This window comes from Rhinolophus sinicus, linkage group LG05 (genome assembly GCF_036562045.2).
Source record: "Rhinolophus sinicus isolate RSC01 linkage group LG05, ASM3656204v1, whole genome shotgun sequence".
NCBI classification, from domain to species: Eukaryota; Metazoa; Chordata; class Mammalia; order Chiroptera; family Rhinolophidae; genus Rhinolophus; species Rhinolophus sinicus.
The window spans coordinates 748,546-769,697 of NC_133755.1; the positions used below are offsets into that span (position 1 = coordinate 748,546).

The 21,152-nt window shown below is 48.4% G+C and overlaps 1 protein-coding gene across 28 annotated transcripts in view; it reads right to left on the bottom strand.

Annotated features, from left to right (window-relative positions):
- MYT1L (myelin transcription factor 1 like) overlaps positions 1-21,152 on the bottom strand; it is a 363,194-nt gene that overhangs the window by 55,669 nt on the left and 286,373 nt on the right. For 17 of the 28 annotated variants that reach the window (XM_074331624.1, XM_019752014.2, XM_019752015.2 and 14 more), the window contains 6 exons: positions 17,291-17,502; positions 9,492-9,745; positions 7,165-7,401; positions 5,134-5,255; positions 4,716-4,778; positions 4,190-4,258 (listed from right to left, as the gene is read on the bottom strand). In XM_074331624.1, the coding sequence (XP_074187725.1) occupies positions 4,190-4,258; positions 4,716-4,778; positions 5,134-5,255; positions 7,165-7,401; positions 9,492-9,745; positions 17,291-17,502 (957 nt within the window). The remainder of the gene's footprint in view (positions 1-4,189; positions 4,259-4,715; positions 4,779-5,133; positions 5,256-7,164; positions 7,402-9,491; positions 9,746-17,290; positions 17,503-21,152) is intronic. The other 11 variants (XM_074331629.1, XM_074331628.1, XM_074331634.1 and 8 more) reach the window with 1 other exon arrangement.

Below are 21,152 nucleotides of genomic sequence, written 5' to 3' on the forward strand. Positions count from 1 at the left end.
AATGCAGCATCTGCTGAAGAAAGCAGGCGCTGGTCGAGGCATTTGTAATTCGTGACGACTGAAGCTTTACTGCTCTAAACAGCAAGCACGAGTACTCCCAGCTCCTGGTGCAGGAAAAGGGGGTGAACTTCTTGCCCCTAAACAACGGATGGTGTCGGCCAGTGAGGCTCTGCCAGATCTGGTCAACAGTCCTCCTGCTGCCCTCACTGCATTTACGGCTGAACAAGAAAACCCAGCAAATTCCAGAAACAAGCAACCTTCAGAGAAAAGCATTATCTTGGCCTAAATTCAAAATTCTAATTCTGATTTAAGTTTATTTAAAAATAGATATAACCAGGTTTTAAAAAAGGTTTGTGGTATGTGTGGTTAAAATTCCTCTAGGTCTGACCTGAAAACACCCCTGACGGATACCCGGTAACCACGGAGCACACAAGACAGCCTCTCAGGGCAGAGAGCCCAGAGCAGCACCCCACCCACCCCACGGGGATCAGAGGCAGCTGTGAAGACCAGCCAGTACCCTACTTTCCTTCCTGCCCACAGGAAGCTTGGATTACACCATAAGGGCAGGAGCACTAAGGAGGGGGCTACATTTGGCCGAAGTATAAGAGGGGACAATTTGGGGGCTCATTTTTAGAGCTAACAGCCTCTGATTGAAATCAGTTTTGATTTGGCTGAAATGGGTTACTGAGGTGGCCCAAACACCTACAACTTGCCCATGTCTGTCTGCACCTGAGCACCATGCGGAAGTAGGAGAGAATTCCTGGCTGGGAGGGCTGGTTTCTTAAAAAAAAAAAAAAAAAAAAAGGCCGACAATGATGTCATGTGATTTGCAAGCTCTTTCAAGGCACTAATTTTAGGTAATCTTAGCAGATGAAATTTTAAGAGAAGAAACTTCCTTTCAGAATCGGAGGCCGTTAAGCAGAATTTCCACCAAAAATCACTCTACTTTGAACAACGTGATTCTTTTTTTTGGCCTGGGGTCTCAGTGAATGTTACAGCCAGGAACCTCACGGATAGCCAGGCAGGATCGGGAATGTCCGTGCAACACAGAGTGAGGACATGAAAGGGTCTGCAGTCTCGGGCTTGCTGAGCTGCATGACCCTCTCCTGCCTCCTGGATGTGGCACTTTCCCGGGGCTGTGTTTTCTACATCAGACGGACTAGGAGCCAGGGAGCAGGAGTTCCAGAGTTTGAATGATACTCATGTACACATTCTATTTTAACACGTATTTGCTTTACATATTGCACATAATCAGACATGAAGGTGTCGACTTCTTTTTGAGAATATCCTAGTTGTGTTGCTATGGATAAGACCTGAGCCAAGTGTCATTCCAGGAAGGCTAAGAGGACTGGGGATCTGAGACCCACAATGTATCTGGCAAAACCTGTTGTCTGTCCATGATAAAGAGTGTCCTGGGCGGCCGGATGGCTCAGTTGGTTAGAATGTGAGCTCTGAACAACAGGGTTGCCGGTTCGATTCCCACACAGTGAGCTGCGTCCTCCACAACTAGATTGAAGACAATGAGCTGCCGCTGAGCTGCTGGAGGGGCAGCCGGATGGCTCAGTTGGTTAGAGCGCGAGCTCTCAACAACAGGGTTGCTGGTTCAATTCCCGCGTGGGATGGGGGGCTGTGCCCCCTGCAACTAAAGATTGACAACGGCGACTGGACTTGGAGCTGAGCTGCACCCTCCTCAACTAGATTGAAGGACAACGACTTGGAGCTGATGGGCCCTGAAGAAGCACACTGTTCCCCAATACTCCCCAATTAAATTTATAAAATAAAACAATGTCTTGTCACTAGCCAAGTATCAAACGTCAGTGTGAGAAGTGACAAGAGGAACAATTCCAGAAAATTCCATTTCTTAGCAGATGCACAATAAAGAAACATTTTTGAGGTGATTGGGACCCACTTTCTAATACGCCCTCATGAAGAAGTAGAGAGTGCCACACTTTACATGAACAGAGCAATTTCACTCCTAGTCAGGTAAGAGGCTGCTGCAGCGGGAATCAACCAAAGCTTTTACAAATATATAAAGAATAATCCATTGAAAAGAGCACACGCATGAGATATTTTAGAGAAAGCTACTGTACATCTCAAATGGATGAGTCCATGCTGATGGGAAAGCCCCTCAACAGGACGTATAAGAGTAATGGATGGAGGAGTATCATCAATTAAAAGGTTAAAGGAAAAACATTACAATCTATGGTTTCCCCAGTTTTGAAAGACATCATCAGGTAAAAATTGTTCATTTAAATATTAGCCATTTTACTGTATACATTAAACTGAAATCCCTAGTTTTGAAGATCCAATATACAGAAAAATGGACCATTTCAGATAATTGGTCAAGTTTAGATTTCTAAGAGAGGGTTAATCAAAATGGGGTTTACTTGCTGCAAACACAAGTTTAGAAATGAGTGTGGCTTTTAGATCAGCCAAAGTTAGGAAAAGGCATCACCCTCTGGAAGACAAGGTGTCCCCTCTAGGAAGAGGCGGACGGAGGGAGCAGACCACGCTGACAGTGCCTGGAGGACATGAAGGGCAGACCGCGTCCCTCCGAAGACGCCGATGGTGAGGCCCATAACACCATCTTCCAAGATGAAGTAAGGGAAGAAGAAAGTGCTGAAACCAAGTGGCAGGTCTGCTTGGAACTTCAGATCAACGTAAATTTCTAAGCCCAAAGTCAAGGATGCAACCAATGAAAACCAGACCTGTCAGAAAATGACTCTGGTCTCTGGGGGGTCTTGACACACCCACCACTCAGAGGCAATGCCACACACAAGTTGTGCAAAGGCTATTGTCCTGGTTACAGTTGGCCTGTTGGAACTGGAAATATGGCAAACGTTTGCAACGAATTCCTCCTTAAGAAACTCAAAGGAAAAAGGTGCCATGTTCGGATGTGCTGGCCAAGGTCCAAATGCAGAGAATCACGTTTGACTATGAGGGAAACACGGTTTCAAGCCGTGAAAAAGATGCCGTAACCAAGTGCGTTGAGTGGTTCTTGCTAGTTCTGTCCATTGTGCAGTCCTAAGAGCTATTTGTCCGGGAGGCACTGGGTGGACGTCACTACAGACTGTCAGGCCGCTAAGTGAGAGGACGCCCTCCGGGGGCTACGGGCCATGAAGACAACGCCAAGAGGCTGGTGGCGGGAGGGCTAGTTCAGGAGGTCACTGAGCATGAGCAGGTGGTCTATGGCACTAGGGCCTTGGACAGGGACCCTGGAAGAGACGACACGGTGTGAAACACAAGGCCACACTCTGACAGCCTGCCTGGCGCAATGAGGTCAGGGCTCGGGGCTGGGATCCTTGGAAAAGGAGTCAAAAAGGGTCTGAAAACAGCATGTTCAGTGCTAACTGAGCCATTTGCAAACAAAATAGATGCCAAGCCATGTGCGGTGACGATGTTTGTAACAGGCGGTAACGAAACACAACTCTTTGGGGCCCTTGATTCTCATCCTGCTGCAGATGCATCTTTAAGCCTGGCTTCCGTTCCTTACACACCCAGATGTCTGCTCTGACCAGACTACTGAAGGTTTAATCTGCTTCCTGCAACTTGTGCCGACTTCTTCCAAAACCCGTCTAGGACCTGCCCACGGTTCATCAGATATGTGAACATAAAAGAGGAACGCCCTGCTCTGGAGGCACAAGTGTGGTGACCAGATTCACGCAGAGGAGTTACAGGCGCAGAGCAGAGGGACAGCAAACCATCCAAGACGTGTGTGCGTGCAGGTAACTGCCTGAGCTCCTGCCATTCTAAAGAGTGTCACGGGCCTGACCGCAGTGGACTGAAGGAATCGGCTGTCACTACGGTAGCTTTTTGTCATAGTGCTACTTAAATATCCATATTTTAAGTAATCACTTCTATTGGCTTTCAAAACATCAGTTTTTGACTTTTTAAGTTACAATCATTTCTTCAGAGTTTGAGTAATTGTTAATTTCTCCCCATGAGTGTGCATATCTGCAGAGACCACACTTATGCTTTGGGAAATCAACATGGAAAGGACGATATGAAAGAACCAGAGATGACGAGGACAGAGGCAGAACGGGTGACCCAGATAGTGGCTGAGACCCGAGGACCCGCTCACGTGTGCACAGGTGGTTCTGTAAAGACAGTTTTCTTTCCAAATGACACATCCTTTTTGCTACTACAAAGTGAATACATTTGTAAAACAATGATTTTCATTAAATCTTACTTGAGTTCTTGGGAGCTGGTGGCCAGCATACTTCGAATGCTTTTGTCAGCCAGTGGGCAGCCCGACAGACTGTAAGACAGGCCAGAAGAGTCAGGTGAGAAGCCCCTCTGAGCAGCTTCCGCTCCCGAACAAACAACATAAAACTGAAATTAAAAAGTTTAATGCAGAAAAGCGATGGGGCAAGTGCTGTATATTGAATTTTTTTTTTTTTTTTTGTATAAATAACTCTGCATAGGTTTACATGTAAATTTCAGAAAACAGGTCTGTTAATAAACCATCTTTAAAAATAAGATAAAATATTTGTGCTCTTTGGTTGAAATATTGTAAAGAATTTTCCAAATTTAGGTAGTTCATTTAAAAATAAAACACATTATACAACACAAATTGGCATGCTTTTAAAGGTCGACATACAGCACTTAAAGGGTTGACACATAATTCAACGTTTTACTTTGACAGCATTGTTGAGGTAAGCTGAAAACAATAAATTGAAAAGACAGAATCCACCATGAGAAAAATGAAGTCACACCTTCTATGTGAGGCGTAATTACCAGTCACATGACCACTCCCATCACACCTTGGTGTTGGACATCTGCCACCAAACAAAAACAAAAACAGCCAAAATAGTAAGTATGTTTAAAAAAAAAACTTTAAAAAAGTTTCATTGTTTCCAGTTTAGCTGCAATGTCTGCATGGGGACTTAAGCGCCCTAACGAAAAGCTGCAAATGCACGGGAGTAAATGAGAATGGCATCTCCGTAACAGCGCATCGTTAAAACACGTGAATCCACGCGGCTTGTCACTCTACGGAACCGGCAGCTTGAGACATTTATATGCTGCGAATGTCGCATGCTCAAACGGCAAGGCATATACAGATCGGTTTTTAAAAATAAGCCAAGGAAAGGGAAAGTTAAGAAGAGCGACAATTTCACCTCACGTTATGCTTACGTTATTAAGTCCTTTTTGTTCTCCTTGCACTGGGGGTACTTGGGCTTGGGGCTGGGGATGGTCACCTCCCCCGGGTACCTTCTTTCTTCCAGAGCTTCCTGGAAGGGATCCAAGTCTTCTGGCTGCAGGCAAACCACAGCTTCAGGGCCACAAAGACGATAATTCAACACACAGACCAAAAACCACGCGGCCCTGGGCTGGGGCTGGCCGCCTCTCATTTCCCAACTTTACCTTTAAAATCAGATGTACCTTTGTTCTGAACATGCAAACTGAAATTTGTTCGAGGGTATGTCTTCTGTGGCAGACCTCAATCTCGATCTCACCAACTGCTCTAAACTCCTGACATCACGCTAACTCGTCACTGGCAGGGCCTTACTCAGGGCTCCGTGGGCTGTACCCATGGAGGGACACAGTGGTCTCGTAACAGGGACTGCCTCCACGCTGGTCGTTTAGGCCGGACCTACAGGTCCTGTGGCCACACCTGACGCTCCAATTCCACACTCACCAGCATGCAGAGCACGGTGCCACCCGTCACTGCCAACTAGTCTACATATGTGCTTGGAGTCCCCAGGCAAGGGACGGTCAGCTTAGATTCACGCTGCAATTATAAATTATTCCTTTGCAGCATTTTCTTCTTTGCAGGACCTGGGACCAACCGCAGTGACCCAGAAATTCCCATAGATGGCAGCGTTCAGCAAACGTGTTTCAGGAATACTTGGGTTCTTACTCCTGTGACAGACAGTGTGCGTGATGAAAATACTTCTGTCGATTTCTGAGGGCTTCATACTAATTAAAATAAATCTGGAGATTCAAATACCATGCCTTATTTGGTCGTCACGATTTAACACTGTAGGAGAGAAACAATACTCTGGAATTTAGCTCAGCACTTAGACCCTATTGCTTTACAACTCCTGGACACTTAAATCAATTCAAAGAATAAAGATAACACAGGCATTGGGGTGGAATGGTCTTATACACAGGGATCTTCCCCGCAATTCCTACAAATAGCTAATGTTTCCTTTTTCTCCATCTCTTTGCTTCTGTAAGAAATGCTTTGATACCGTGTTTCCGCGAAAATAAGACCCAACCAGACCTCAGCTCTAATTGTCTTTTGGAGCAAAAATTAATATAAGACCCTATCTTATTTTACTATAAGACCGGGTATAATAATAATATAATATAATACCCAGTCTTATTTGAATATAAGATCAGGTCTTACACAATATAAGACCCGGTCTCATATTAATGTTTGCTCCAAAAGACGCATTAGAGCTGATGGTCTGGCTGGGTCTTATTTTCAGGGAAACATGGTAATAGTCTCCCCCATTGTATTAAAAAGGAATTTTCATTTTTCAGTGAATAGAGAGGACGTCATAACTTTCAGAATCAAGCACTGGAGAAAAAGTCCAATAGAAAACATGTTTTTCTTTGTTTCTTTTCGTAGCCTAAAGGATTTTAGATCTATTTTAATAATCTGAATTTGAATGTTGTAACTGCTTTAAAAATCTGTTCCTGACATAGTATTTTGATGATACCATAGTCAGTAAAGATTTCGGTGACAGTGTTAAGTGACTTACGGCTGGAGTGTACTCTGAATAGTTATGCTTCTTAGAGAGCTCACTGTCCTTAGCTTCAAACAGCTGGCTAATTTTTAGCACAAAGTTAGCCATTTACGTATTTAAGGCTCATTACAATTCTCCATCTGTAAGGAAAATCCTGTGTGATAGCAATATGTCACCCTGAAAAATGAACTCTGCTGTTTGTACTTTTCTTAGAGAAATTGTTTGAAAGAAAATACACTTGTTTAGAAAATAAAATTCATCATTTAAGAGGCAATGGTTTGTTTCACCAAATCAATGTCAGTCACAAATCTCTCCTGAGTCAACAAAAAAATGCATTCTAAGCTTTCGTCAGCTAAAGGTCGTATGTGAAGAGGAATGACTTGTGTGTTAGGCGTGTGCCCGCGGCATTGTCCCCAGGACACCCCGCTTTCCCTGGGGCGCAGAGGTGGGCTCATGGGAAAGGACATACGGTGACGTCTTTGGAATCGTCCTCCTCCGCCCTGCGGGGCTTCATTTTGGTGTAGTCCACGGGCAGGTCCCAGCACTCGCCCTCGCTCAGCGGGAAACACCGGCTGCTCATTACAGCCTGCTGCTGTGGGGACATGGGCTCCAGGGGCGTCAGGATGGGGCAGCAGCCCTCCCGCGGCCTCTGCTTGTTCATGCTCAGGTCCAGAGTCCCGTTCTCGTCCACGTCCATGTCGGGGTTCTGGGGGCGGAAGGACACAGTGACAAGGTGCCACCCCAGACCACAGGCCTGCCTGCAGCCAGCACAGGGCAGGGGCGCAGGCTGGGCCCTGGGTCCTGCTGTTACCCCAGGCTCCGCAGAGGCACGGCTGCTTGCCCCATCGCTCTGCTGATCTATCATCGACCTGTCTGCCATCTATCTATCTATCTATCTATCTATCTATCTATCTATCTATCTATCAATCATGATCATATATCACTTTTATTTATCTATCTACTTGAATCTATTATCCACCTATCACATCTGTTACCTATGTCAATGCATCTCTGCTTCTAGAAATATGCCTGGTCAGAAGAAGATCAAACAAGTGTCTAATTTCAGTTCCATTCTAATTCAAACCTATTAATAGATCAGAATTTTAATGTGTGTGTATGAGTAAGAATGTATATTTATCCTTAAAGTTACACATACTAAAAATGGATAAACACTTAGAAATCCTCCTTTGCTTTCACGGACGCTAAATACTTCAAGACGTGGAAAGGAGGAAAACACAAGAATCAGAGAAATGGACAGAGAAGGGAGAAGGAACTAGAAGGTACTTTCTCCTCCAAAATCCTATGATGGAGAGAATTTTCCATTTTAAGAGCAGGAGACGTATAATCGCAGTTCAAAACACCTCTGCTGCAGCGATTTGGGTCTGACCTGCTCAGCCTCAGCAAACCAGCAATTCAGTCAGCTGGCTTAAAAAAAACAAAGAGGAGGTCCAGGGTGAGTTCTTTTTTTTCTTTTTTTTAAAGATGCTTTGAAATAGATCAAGAATTCTTCAGAGCTTGTCTCTCAGGAGGAGGGAGAGAAGGAAGGACGTGTGAAGGAGAGAGAAGAAAAATCAAAATGCCCCAACAATCCCACACTTGTTCCCAGAGTCACACTCTTGTGAGCAGAAATGTGATTTCAGAGCTGGCGTGAAAGCTGCTGCCCACGCAAACGTCTGGCAGCTCTTTCCTCTGGATGCAGCAGCGGAGGGCAGATGCCCGACTGAAACCTCATCCTGGGGTAGTACCTTGGTGAATGACGGGGTCCTAGTCTGCCTGAACTCTTTTTGTCACACTGCACTGACACCAAGTGTCATACTAATTTAGCCTTCATAATACTGGATTTAAAGCTCTCCGTCTTAGTTTAATTGTAATAAAGTGAAGAAAACTGGAAGGGGTTATGGCCTTTTTGTTTTCTTGCTACAGAATTGCTTCCATGCTGGCCTAGCACTCAGCAGCCCTGATCACCATGGAAATTGCATGCGCCTGACGCTTCCCCCAAATCTAAGAATAAAAACAGTAATAGGGAAAGGCATTGTATAACATGAAATCTCTGACCTTCCTCCCTTCCTACAAATTACACTTACTTATAACGACTGGCAGGGTTGCAAGGCCACGGTGCGAGGCCAAGCAGCTCCAGGTAATGGAGCTGGACCCTAAGTGTTCTGCAGAGAAGTGACGACCCCATGTGCCTGCTCACCGTCCTCTGAGAGCACTGCCTTGGTCCCTGGCCACCTAGTGGCCTCGCCAGGGCAGCTCTCTGCTGCAGCCTAACAGACTGTCCTGCTGTCGGCACAAGAAAATCAAAATTATAACACCGGCACAAATGCTGCCTACTGTTTCAGCTTCTGTGATGTTTCTGAGCTAATGAAAGCTGGCTGCCACTGCATGACTGAACAGCCCTTGTGGAAATCAGATTTTTACGCTCTTTGTTCCCTCATCCTGGGTGACCTATTGGGAGCACGGTAAGGGGACAGTCCTACCTTTTACTGGACAACCCTCCTTGTGTTTCAAGTTCAAAGCATATTGCTTCTTTAGCTTTCTAGTCCTTGTGTGCCCATTCGAAGCGACTGAGGGTCTCGTGGTGTCCTTTGTTTACAGAAATGACTGGACCGTAAGCCGGTAGGTCCACTGATGCATATTAACCTAAAGACCTGGCATTTCCTGAATCAGAAAACCACCCTCTTCGGACCTTGACCACATGCTACCAAAGCCTCTCTCTGTGCGGAGCCACGAAGCATCCGCCCAGATGTGCGGGGGCCCCCGCTGCCCCCCCTCGCCCCCTGCCAGCTGGCGTACCCGCGCGGGGCACAGGTCCTGCGGCTTGGTGGACAGGTTGTGCGGCATCTCGCGGCAGCGCGTGGAGAGGTTGAGGATGGCCGTGGCCGCCATATGCGCAGCCTCCACGTCGTGAGTGTAGTCGAAGCTGCTTTTGCTGCACGTGCTGCTGGCGCTGCTGCCGCCCCCGCAGCCCAGGCTGCTGCTGCCGCTGCTGGGCGCGTAGCTGCTGGTGGTACTGCTGCTGGGGCTGGCGTTCTTGCAGTACCGCTTCGCTGGGGAGACATGGGCACGGGGTGACTCGGGTCCCCGCCGGGGCGGCGGCAGACACAAGAGCAGGCACGACGCCCTGCCACCCGCACCTCCCACCAGCCCTGTGCAGAAACCCGTCGGTGCGTGCGGTACCGTGCCCACCGGCTGACTCGCGGGAGAAAACCATCCTCCCGCTTGGTCTTTCCTGCCACGGCACGTCTGCTGATTGGCAAACCGGGCCCTGCCAGAGCGGAGAATGCGCCCTCCCCGCCGCAGGCCGCACAAAGCTGCTTAGGTCGGACTAGGCCGCCCAGAGGCAGCATTCGCTGGGCAGACCAGCGTGGCCAGGCTCGAGGAATGTGCCTCCCTGTCAGGACTGCTCCTGAGCTCACTGGGTGACAGACCGCTCCTTCCAGCCAGGAGGCGCTGCAGTGGCCAATTGGGGCTCACAGGCCCTGGGCCACCTGGGGGACCTGCGTTCTGGGAAGAGGCATTCGGCCAGGTGTGCAGACCAGACAGTGTGACTGAAACACCCCTTTCCTTAAGAAAAGTCTTATCCTATAATTCTAAAAAGGGCCACGTGGGTGGAAGCATGGTGGCCGAGGGGAGACTTTCACCACCTGTGGTCTTGGTCACATCCAAGGTAGACATACACATGCGCGTGGCCGCTCAGTGATGCACAGATGCCGTGTGTGTGCCATGCCTGTCCTGCTTTCACAGGAACAGCCGTCCCCTGCACCGAGCGTCCCGCACCAGATTCCTTCTGAAGAGCCAGCTCACTGACAGCCATACGGGCTTCAAGAGCAAGTACGCTCCTTAGAGTTGTTTCAAAGTCTCCTTTAAGACATGGATGGGGAATGTCTGATGGATGATTTATGAGGATGGGTTATTATCACTGCCAGGGTGACTGGAGTCACAGGGGTCAGATTTTTCACTCTGAATCCTGGGAGTGAGGGTTACTCAGAGGTGAACCTGGAGGGTGCTGGAAGACCCCCCCACAAAACACCTCCCTCACAGGGTCTCAGACCCGCCATCAGCAAGCCCTCCTGTTTTGAAGCACATGCATCTCTCGCACCTTCTTTCCAAAGCCCACGGAGCTCCCTGTGTGAGCATGAACTGCCGTGGGGACGTGGTGACGGGTGTGTGTGTGTGTGTGTGTGTGTGTTTCCAGCTATGCAAGGGCCGCGTGATCCGAGAAGCCGGACCCCCATCTAGATAGCTGTGAGTGGTAGCACGGCTGTCTCTTGCTGGAAGCCAGCCTTGCTCTCGTGGTTGTCCCCAACTTTGTCATTCACGGGTCTAGAACCTGAGCAGCCCTACTTAGGAGGGCTCACAATGGGAAGAAAACAAAGCTGAACGAAACAACATAGCTCACCAGCCGACAGCCACTCATCAGGAGCCATGCCAAGGACTTACCCAAAGCACCTGCTCGCGTACAAATGGACAACGGACAAAGCTTTCGCCATCGGTAACTTCCGACTTTACCCAAAGCCCACACTCCTGACCCAGCAGACCAGCTCACCACTGCCACCTGACTGCGAGGCCATGCAGCTGGCACCGCTGCCTCGTCACAGCCCCTGACAAAAGCCACAAAGCCACCGCCCAAGCAGGTACCTGCAGAGCCAGTTCCCACACTCAAGGTGGCAGAGCATGTGCAAGAGGTGCAGGTAAGCAGGCTGCTTGTGTTGTGTGCCCCTCACTGAGTCAGCCCGAGGACAGTCGCCACTGCAGGTGTGTCTGCCACATGACCTTCGTCCTCTGCCTCCGTGAATGCGCCCTGTCTCACCAGCACACGGCAGGGGACTCGGGGGTGGAGGGAGCCCACTGAGCCCCCCTCCAGAGGTCACCCCACGGGACCTGCCCCATGGGTTCCAGAAACCACACCGAAACAGCAATGCCAGTTCACAGCCCAGACACTCCCCACTTGTCATAAAAGCAGGATTATGAAAGTTCTGGGAGAAATGAAATAATACTTATGAGGGTTTTGTTTTTTCCCTAGTGAGGGCTAGCCACTGGTTTAGAAAAAATGTGGTCCACATAAATAAGAAAAATAATTTTTTTTCTGAAATGAGTGAAAAGCTTAATTTCTAAAAGAAAGCAAGCAAGCAGGACAACAGGTGTCTATGCAACACATTGTAGCAAACTTTGGTAAAATGTCTAAATCAGAAGGTTCTATTTCTCTGCATTATACCCAGCTGAGGGGCTGGTACAGGATGTGAGCAGGTGCGTGAACGCGGACCATTTGTGGATGGGTCCTCAGCTCACATGAGCCAGGACGAGCAGCTAGGACAATATTCATTTCACACGTGTACTTGCACTAAATGTCATCGATCACTTTTTGTTATGTTCCAATGAAAATAAGGGTCTCTATACTTCAGAATTTTCAGGTGATGAAGGTCTTCGGTCCTAATAATTATCACCTGTTTGGAAAACATTTACAAAACGCGGATCACTGTGCTGACACCAGAGGGCGCCACAGAGCTGCACATGGCCAAGGTGGATGCCCCAGTTCTCGAGGGGTGCTTGTCCCCTCCTCCCACTGAGGGAGCCTTTTTACCAAGACAAAATGGACGCTCTTTTTCTTTTGGCAAATAAATCTATTTTCAATCAAATCATTTTACAATGAATAAGCAGACAAGAATTTCATGTCTTTCGAGGTGCCAGAACATCACTGGGAAATTCGAGACCGAGTGGCTGGTTCTCTGCAGCCCCCACTGTATTTGTCAGCCCCAGCAGGTCCCACACCACACTGAGAAACAGCCCTTCAGGAATCTGCCCTCTCTTGCAGAAAACAGAGAACCCACATGAGAAGTGTAAATATGGTAGGTCAAACAAGGACATAGCAGACACCTTCCTGCCAGGACCTCTCCATTAACCTGCCCTGCTTGTGAGTCTTACTACATGTGTGCGTCTCATTACCCAGGAAGGTCCACGTCCTTCTGGATTCACCTTCTTCTGAAGGGAACAGATGAATGCGGCTGTACTCTCGGAATTCCCATGAAAACCAGGGAAAAAGGAATATGGCCCAAAATATGCCTCCTAAATTTATCCCCCTGGGTGGGACCTGGCAGCCTGTCGGCCTAACTGGATTCAGGCCGTGTGTGCCAAGAAACGTTGCATGACCCTCAGTCTTTCTGCAGACTCTCCTCTGTGCTTTATCACAAGTAGACCTGAGTATGGACGCAGCATCCTAAACAGGGATCGAGCTCCCTGGGAAGGCTGTCCTCTCAGACAGCATGGCCGGACATGTCAGATACAAGCCAGGATTCTGGACCCCCTCTCACCTGGTCCCTTAGTTTCCCCTGCATGGCTATGTGTGCCAGGCAAGCATGGTGCGCGGGGTGAGGCCTCTTACCCACCAGGAGCTTACAGTCCAGGAGACAAGTGGTATTACCAAGGATGAGGCAGCGTGGACGTCACATAAGCAATAGTGCAGGTAAGTGGGATTTGTCAGGGACAATGTGACGGGAGGGCCCATGGGCAGGTGACTACGAGGGTGTCTTCTAGCGGGCAGGGCCTTGGGGGCAGGGCCTCGGGGTGGGGAGGCCCAGCCAGAGGACGGATGAGGAAGGCTGGGGGGGAAGGGCAGGCTGCCTGAGGCAGTTCCGGTAGACATTACCCCACAAAGGCGCTTGGATGAGGGTGAGGGCACAAGACAGGGAGGCTGGGCATGTCAGAGTGGCACCAGGTTTGAGGGCTGAGTGAAAGGAAGTTCAAAGACGATCAGAAAGTTTTAAGGTCAGGAGGGCTGAGAAGTTGGGACTAAGCAAAAGAGGCGTCCGCGAGAGGCGTCCGCTCACTGTACTGGCTGGGCACTTAGGGGTCTTAAACCCCGAGGGTGTGGACAAACTACCCAGGGCCACAAGTGGAGCTGACTCAGTCCAGGGGTTGGCAACTCTTTCTGTAAAGGGCCTGAGAGTCGTTTAGGTTTTTGGGCCACGTGGTCTCTGCCATGACTGTGCAGCTCTGCCGTGTGGGACAGTGGCCACTTCCATAGCAACCAGGGGGGCCGTGGGACGAACTGGACTTGTGAACACTGAAGTGTGAATTTCACGTAATTTTTACATGTCAAAAAATATTCTTTCCCCCCCCCCCAGGTATTTTAAAAACGTAAGGGGGGCAGCTGATTGGCTCAGTTGGTTAGAGCGCGGTGCTCTTAACAACAAACTTGCCGGTTCGATCCCCAATGAGCCTCTGTGAGCTGTGCCCTCCACAACTAGATTGAAACAACTACTTGACTTGGAGCTGATGGGTCCTGGAAAAACACACTTAAAAAATAAATACCATGTTTCCCCCAAAATAAGACCTAGTCGGACCATCAGCTTTAATGCATCTTTTGGAGCAAAAATTAATGTAAGACCCAGTTTTATTGTACTATAACATAAGAGCGAGTCTTATAATATGATATAATATACTATAACACGGGGTCTTATATTAATTTTTGCTCCAAAAGACGCATTAGAGCTGATTGTCCGGCTAGGTCTTGTTTTCAGGGAAACACGGTAAAAAGTTTATAAATAAGTAAATAAAACCGGAAGAGCTATTCTTCACTCACCATAAGAACCAGATGGGGGTTGGAGGTTTGGGAATCCTCTTCCTCACCTTTCCCTCCATCATGTCTGCACATAAATTTCCATGTCCTAGGAAGGTGTCCCAAACTCCTCAACATGATGATGACGCAAAGCCACGTGCTCACCATGTCCACAGGTGTTCCTGCCCCACCCCCATCACGAGTTGCAAGTGCAGCCTCACCAGCCCCTGGCCACTCCCACCAGCCCATGGGTTTCCTGCCTTCTTGTGTTAATAATCAGTGTTCAAGCTTCATGGTCAAGTCTAACACTTGCCACTCAGGTAAAGCTCGTGCTAATTCCTCCAGGCACAGTGGACTTCTCGCCTCACTGTGTGTGAACATGCCTTCTATCATCTTCTGTTTATTCATATCTCTTCCTGGAAAGTTGTTATCAAGAGGGAAAGAATAAATAGGGAGATAGATGGATGACAGATAGGCAGACAGACAGATGGCTGAATAGATGGATGAATGGATGGATGGATGGGTGGGTGGATGGATGGATGGGTGGATGGATGGGTGGCTATACAGACAGACAGACAGGAAGAGAGACAGATGGAGAGACAGAGAGCAACTAGCATGTGTCTGGAAGAAGGCAGGTGGTTGAATCCCAGTTTGCTGAGTGTTCTGGTCATAGCTGGTGGGGTCTAAGAGGTGACACCCAGACATAGGGAGGTCCTCCTTTTCTCGCCTGTCCGCATCTCCGGGGAACGCTCCTTGCTCCCGAGTGTTACTCTTTCCCCCCATAAAAGGCCCATTTTACCATCTTTTTAAGGAGCAATGACTGAATTCCTTGTGCATCTGAAGCAAGCCTCGGGGAGGACACTCCTGGAGGGTGACTGCAGACGACAGTCACCCTGTGGTGTCCAGTGTCCGACGCCCAGAAACAGGAATGGCTTGTCTCAGGTCACACTCCAACAAACCTGACCCAGCCTAGCTCATCCTTAGTGGGCACTTTGCTTGATGTTTTAAAAATCTATCGGATTAATCTAGTGGAAGAGAAATGGGGTCACTGATTTTGTTCTCAGTAAACTGTGGTAAAAGGCTGTCTGTCTTTCCTTTCTCCTTAGTTTCTTGAAGACCTGACACTGAATGGTTTTGCATCTTGTTTTCTTGTGGGTCAGCTAAACAGCCTGGCTCTGCCTGGGTTTCTGACGACAGGTGTTTTCTTCTGGGCAGGTAAGAATGAACGCCAATAATTAATACATGTTTGTTCACCTCTTTAGAGTCATCAGTCGACCTTCCCAACAGCCCTGTGAGGCACCAGGGTAGAAACTGTTGCTACCACCCTGCTCTTGAGGGAACTAACACACAGGAAGATTAGTTTGTTCAGTATCATACAGCCGCTAATGGGAGAGCTGAAAGAGACCCAAGCAGGTCTGACTTCTGATCAGCTAAAGGGCCCTGCAACCACCAAGACATGCTCTACTGGTCACGGCGTCCCCTGCACTCCAGCCATGACAATGAGGTTAAGGAAATCGGGCCACACAGAACAGCAGCAACAAATTGGCGTGTGAAATGAACAACTCGTGAAAGTACCCATCAGGTCACGGTAAAATGTCAATAAACTGGAAATCACATCAACAGAATCCTTAGTTATATGGATTCAATTTCTTCTGATCCTCCATTTGTAATCAAATGAAGGAAATTGTAACAAAACCTGAAACTGGCAAATTATTATTACAAAATAAACAAAACAAAAATAATTATTTTCTGTTCTACCCTTGCACTTCTTTTTTTTCCACTTATATCTTTTTCCTCTATATTAAGAATTGATACATGCAAGGATAATCAATATTTGATATATCAGAGAAATATTAAATTTTATTCACTATATAAGTTACTTGTTATAAAGGCAAAGAATGACTGACATAACATAGAAAGATATGTAGCTACTCATATCGAATTATAAAAAGATTTCAGAACTCCCCAAGCATTCAATTTAAATGACTTTTTTGTATGCTGTGACTTCAGTTAAATATCCTGTCCAGAGAGGAGCGCAGAGACCTTGAAACCTGCGTCCCTGTGTCTGCTAGAGAACCCCAAGATAAGACTTAAATCATCCCAAGTGATGCAACCCACATCCCAATCGGCAAATTCTGCCAACTAAGTCCCTGTACCCCAGACTTGAAAGCAGAAACGTGGTTAGGTAAATACGTCAAGTCACAGAAAGGCATCTTCCCTCTGCCGTTCAAGTTAGCAAGTTTGCCCCGGGACGAAGTGGGGCCCAGCTGACACCGTGGGCAGCGGCTTCCAACAGCCTGAGTGAAAACGACCTGCCCCTGTCTCGGGAAGCACGCAGTTTTTGTTTGGTTCATCGGCCCTGTTTTTGGGGGATGCCGAGGGCAGGCGGCTGTGAGTGCAGCCAGCGGCAAAGCCACTTTACAACAGGAGGCAGCCCCAGGCCCACCCCCAGGCAGAGAACAGACGGGAGTCTGGCCGCCGGGAGGAGCCGGGGACACCGCGGAAATCGTTGCCCCTCGCCGCACAGAGTCGCGGGAACGGGAAAGGTGCCCGTGCCAGGCAGCCCGCGACGGGGCTTGGGCGGCGAGGGGTGCAGCGCGGGCACTGGGTCTGAGGGCGCCCCCACCCGACGGAGCGCGCATGCAGGGCTGAGCCAGTGACCGGGCGCCACTGGCGTCGGGGTGTGTGCGGGGCCACCTACTGCAGGGCGCTTAGAACGATAGGGACGCGGGCTTAGCGACAGTGAAGCGGTCAGCCGAGGCTCTGTCCATTGCGCAGGCGGCCAGGAGTCGCTTTGGGCGCAGTGAGGCAGGGCCTCCACGACACGCGCCCCCCAGGCCCCGCCCCCGCAGGCCCCGCCCTCCCCGCAGGCCCCGCCCCCACCCCGTGGACCTGAGCAGCCCACGCTGTGGCGTGCTGTTCTCTGTACCCAGCCAGTGACCACATGCTCGAGCAGCTTGTAGGGAACGGATATACACAACAACAATATCATTAACGGCAAGCGCGACTCTCAGGTATAAGCGTGTGCACCTCCTACCATCATATCCTTTGGGGGATATGTCCCTGGTTTGCACCTTGGGAGCTATGGCCCGCTTGCCGTAAGTGTGGCTGTCGTAACTGTTGTATTCAAACGAGGTCTTGGAGTATTTCTCCAGCTCTTTGGCCAGGTTGGAGCGCGGCGTGGTGGTGGGGACGCTGTTTCTGTAGCCGTAGTGAGGGATCTCAAGCTGCTTCACAAAGCACATGGGCCTGCAAGCAAACAAGAGACAACGGACAGCTGCTTCCGTGTGTGTGTGGGGGGCGCACTAACCAGAGCGTCTGGTTTCTTAGCCGTATTAAGGACCCAGAACCTTGCACAAAAATTGCAATTCTGTTTCCCAAGAAAAGACCAACGGTGCTGTAATTACACAGCACCAAATAAGCTCTCATGTTGGTGCAAAATTGCGTTTTTGCAATGATTTTTAACCTTTCAAACCACAATTAATTTTGCACCAAATAAGCTAGCTGCCTACTGTCAACTTTGGCAACAGGAGGAACAAAAATAAAATATGGAACTTTCCCCGTTTTCTTTTCCTTTTCAGGGTCCTGATGAACAGATGAGATACAAGGCTGAGAAACATTCACGTCCATGCATTTTCTTTGCAAAGAGTAAGAATTACACACTAATAAAGGGAGCTAATGAGACATTTTCCCTTACAAAATAAGAGAAATAAAAGAAATCCTCACAGGGGCACAGACTGAGACGACACTAGATACAGAGTAAAATGGAACCTGCAGTAATATGTTTGACAAATATTAGTGTACACTTGCAGTACTTTTACCTAGCAGTGATTCATTGTCCTCGGTTTGGGAATAAATTACTATAAATGGAGGAGCCCTCAATTACCAGTCATTTATTAAGATTCTGTTGTGTTTTTTCCTGTGTGTGTATGTCCAGATATTTATGCATCTCACAGGTGGAATTTCAAACTCTTTGGAAATAACAGAAAAGTTGTGCCTCTCACTCACCATGCTGTCAGGTGACCTCTTTATCTACCAAAATCCCCAGCACATTCACTATTTCACTGACTCAGCCTGCTTACTTGACAAATCAAGACAAGGCAGTGATTAGCGGATTGTCTACTATTTGAGGCATTTACCCAGTGACATGGGGGTGGGGGGCGCTGCATAAATGAATAAAACCCTCGTCCTCGCCTCAAAGATCGCATGATCTGTGTGATACTATTTTAAGAGCCCAAGAACTGTGGAAATTCTGGGGAAGAGAGGTCACTTCCGGCTGTGAGATTCAGTTCCATTTTAATGGAGCACATAGTGCTTGAACTTGACCTTGCAGAACTGGTAATGTCATTAACGCCAAGAGCCAGGGAAACAAACAACAAAAGGTGAGGAGCATCTTCTGGGAACCGCAGGAGGCTGCTGGCTTGGGGTCAGATGGGGAGTATGCTCGTTGTCTAGACAGCAAGGTCAAGGGGCTGGGCCGGGAAAGCATGCTCCCAAAGGAAGAGAGGACGGAGCAGAGGGAGGCACCAGTGAAGCGACAATACTTGGTGACAGATAGAGGTAGGAGGGGACCCAGCCAGGGTGCTGCAGAGATGATGAAAAGTTTGGACAGGTTTGAAAGCACTTAAGTCCTAAACCTCTGTTGGAAAATTTACTTAAATTATTGCAGGTTTAAATTCTTCTCTCTTTCCTTCCTGTGTATGTCCTTACCCTGTGAGACACGGGGTATACAGGAGGGTCCTCCACCCTTGCTCCTGGCGGGAGAGCAGTGCCTGTGGTGAGCTTGGGAGCAGGAGGGCAGGAAGAGGCCAGAGGCGGGGCCTGTGCTGCAGCCAGCCCGGGCTCCAGCTGACCGGATGGCTGCAGTGGGTCCTTCCTGCGTCAGCACCCTGCCTCCCCACACCCACCAGGGGCGCGAAGGAAGCGCTTTGTATGTGTACACTAATTGGCCCCCAGCCTTGTTTTGTCGTCATTTGATGTGGTTTCCCATTGCGGCCACCCAAAGAAAGGGACCGAAGCTCTGAAACCACAGAAACAACGTAAATGCTGGTGTTTGGGCTCGTGTCTGAATAGGGTGAGGTTTGCAATCGGGCTGCGTCTTGTCTGTCTCAAGCCGCCAACGAGGTTTATACTGGCTTGCAGCCTCGCTATGACTGGCGAGAACGGTCACAAGGTCTTTTCCAGCTCCCTGGGGTCTGGCCACAGTAGGCAAAGGAAATGGACAGAAGCCCCGCCTCGATCTCTCTCTACCTCTCCTCAAAATGCCCTGAGTGTACTTGTCCCAAGGGCTTTTTGTGGGGTTCTCATTCTGCCAACGACCAACAGTGGGCTGGGGACGAGGCCCTTTAGGGGTAGGGTCCCATCATTTATTTGTTGCCAGCCTTACTTTGTGTGAAAAGAGAGAGTTACAGGCAGCCTGGGATGTTAGATTGGTAATACCCACAACACAGAACAATCCAGAAGACACACCAAGCTTAACTGAGGGTTTATCTCTGAATAACATCACAGATGGTTTCCATTTTCTTACTGTCGTCTATTTAAATATTTCTCATTGTCTGTAAAGATTTTAACTTTTCTATTGTGGGATAAAAGGGAGCTTAAGGACTGTGGTAAAATCTTCTCAGAAAACTGAAATAATATACAATGAAACCCAAAAGGTGACATATTGTTTGTCTGATGACTATTTCCAAATGATTTGCCCCAAAGAAACAATTCAACAGAACCAAGATTGTGTTGTGTATGTTTGTGTTGTATGTGTTGTGTGTATATGTTGTGATGTGTGGTATGTGTATGTGTGTGTTGTGGTGTGTGTTGCATGTGTTGTGGTGTGTTGCATGTGTTGTGGTGTGTGTTACATGGGTTGTGGTGTGTTGCATGGGTTGTGGTATGCATTGTGGTGTGTGTTGCATGTGTTGTGGTGTGTGTTGCATGTGTTGTGGTGTGTTGCATGTGTTGTGGTGTGTGTTGCATGTGTTGTGGTGTGTTGCATGTGTTGTGATGTGTTGCATGTGTTGTGGTGTGTGTTGCATGTGTTGTGGTGTGTGTTGCATGTGTTGTGGTGTGTGTTGCATGTGTTGTGATGTGTGTTGCATGTGTTGTGGTGTGTGTTGCATGTGTTGTGGTGTGTGTTGCATGTGTTGTGATGTGTGTTGCATGTGTTGTGGTGTGTTGCATGTGTTGGGGTGTGTGTTGCATGTGTTGTGGTGTGTGTTGCATGTGTTGTGGTGTGTGTTGCATGTGTTGTGGTGTGTTGCATGTGTTGTGGTGTGTTGCATGTGTTGGGGTGTGTGTTGCATGTGTTGTGGTGTGTTGCATGTGTTGTGGTGTGTTGCATGTGTTGGGGTGTGTGTTGCATGTGTTGTGGTGTGTTGCATGTGTTGTGGTGTGTGTTGCATGTGTTGTGGTGTGTGTTGCATGTGTTGTGGTGTGTTGCATGTGTTGTGGTGTGTTGCATGTGTTGGGGTGTGTGTTGCATGTGTTGTGGTGTGTTGCATGTGTTGTGGTGTGTGTTGCATGTGTTGTGGTGTGTGTTGCATGTGTTGTGGTGTGTGTTGCATGTGTTGTGGTGTGTTGCATGTGTTGGGGTGTGTGTTGCATGTGTTGTGGTGTGTGTTGCATGTGTTGTGGTGTGTGTTGCATGTGTTGTGGTGTGTGTTACATGTGTTGTGGTGTGTTGCATGGGTTGTGGTGTGTGTTGCATGTGTTGTGGTGTGTGTTGCATGTGTTGTGGTGTGTTGCAATGTGTTGTGGTGTGTGTTGCATGTGTTGTGGTGTGTGTTGCATGTGTTGTGGTGTGTGTTGCATGTGTTGTGGTGTGTGTTGCATGTGTTGTGGTGTGTGTTGCATGTGTTGTGGTGTGTTGCATGTGTTGTGGTGTGTTGCATGTGTTGTGGTGTGTG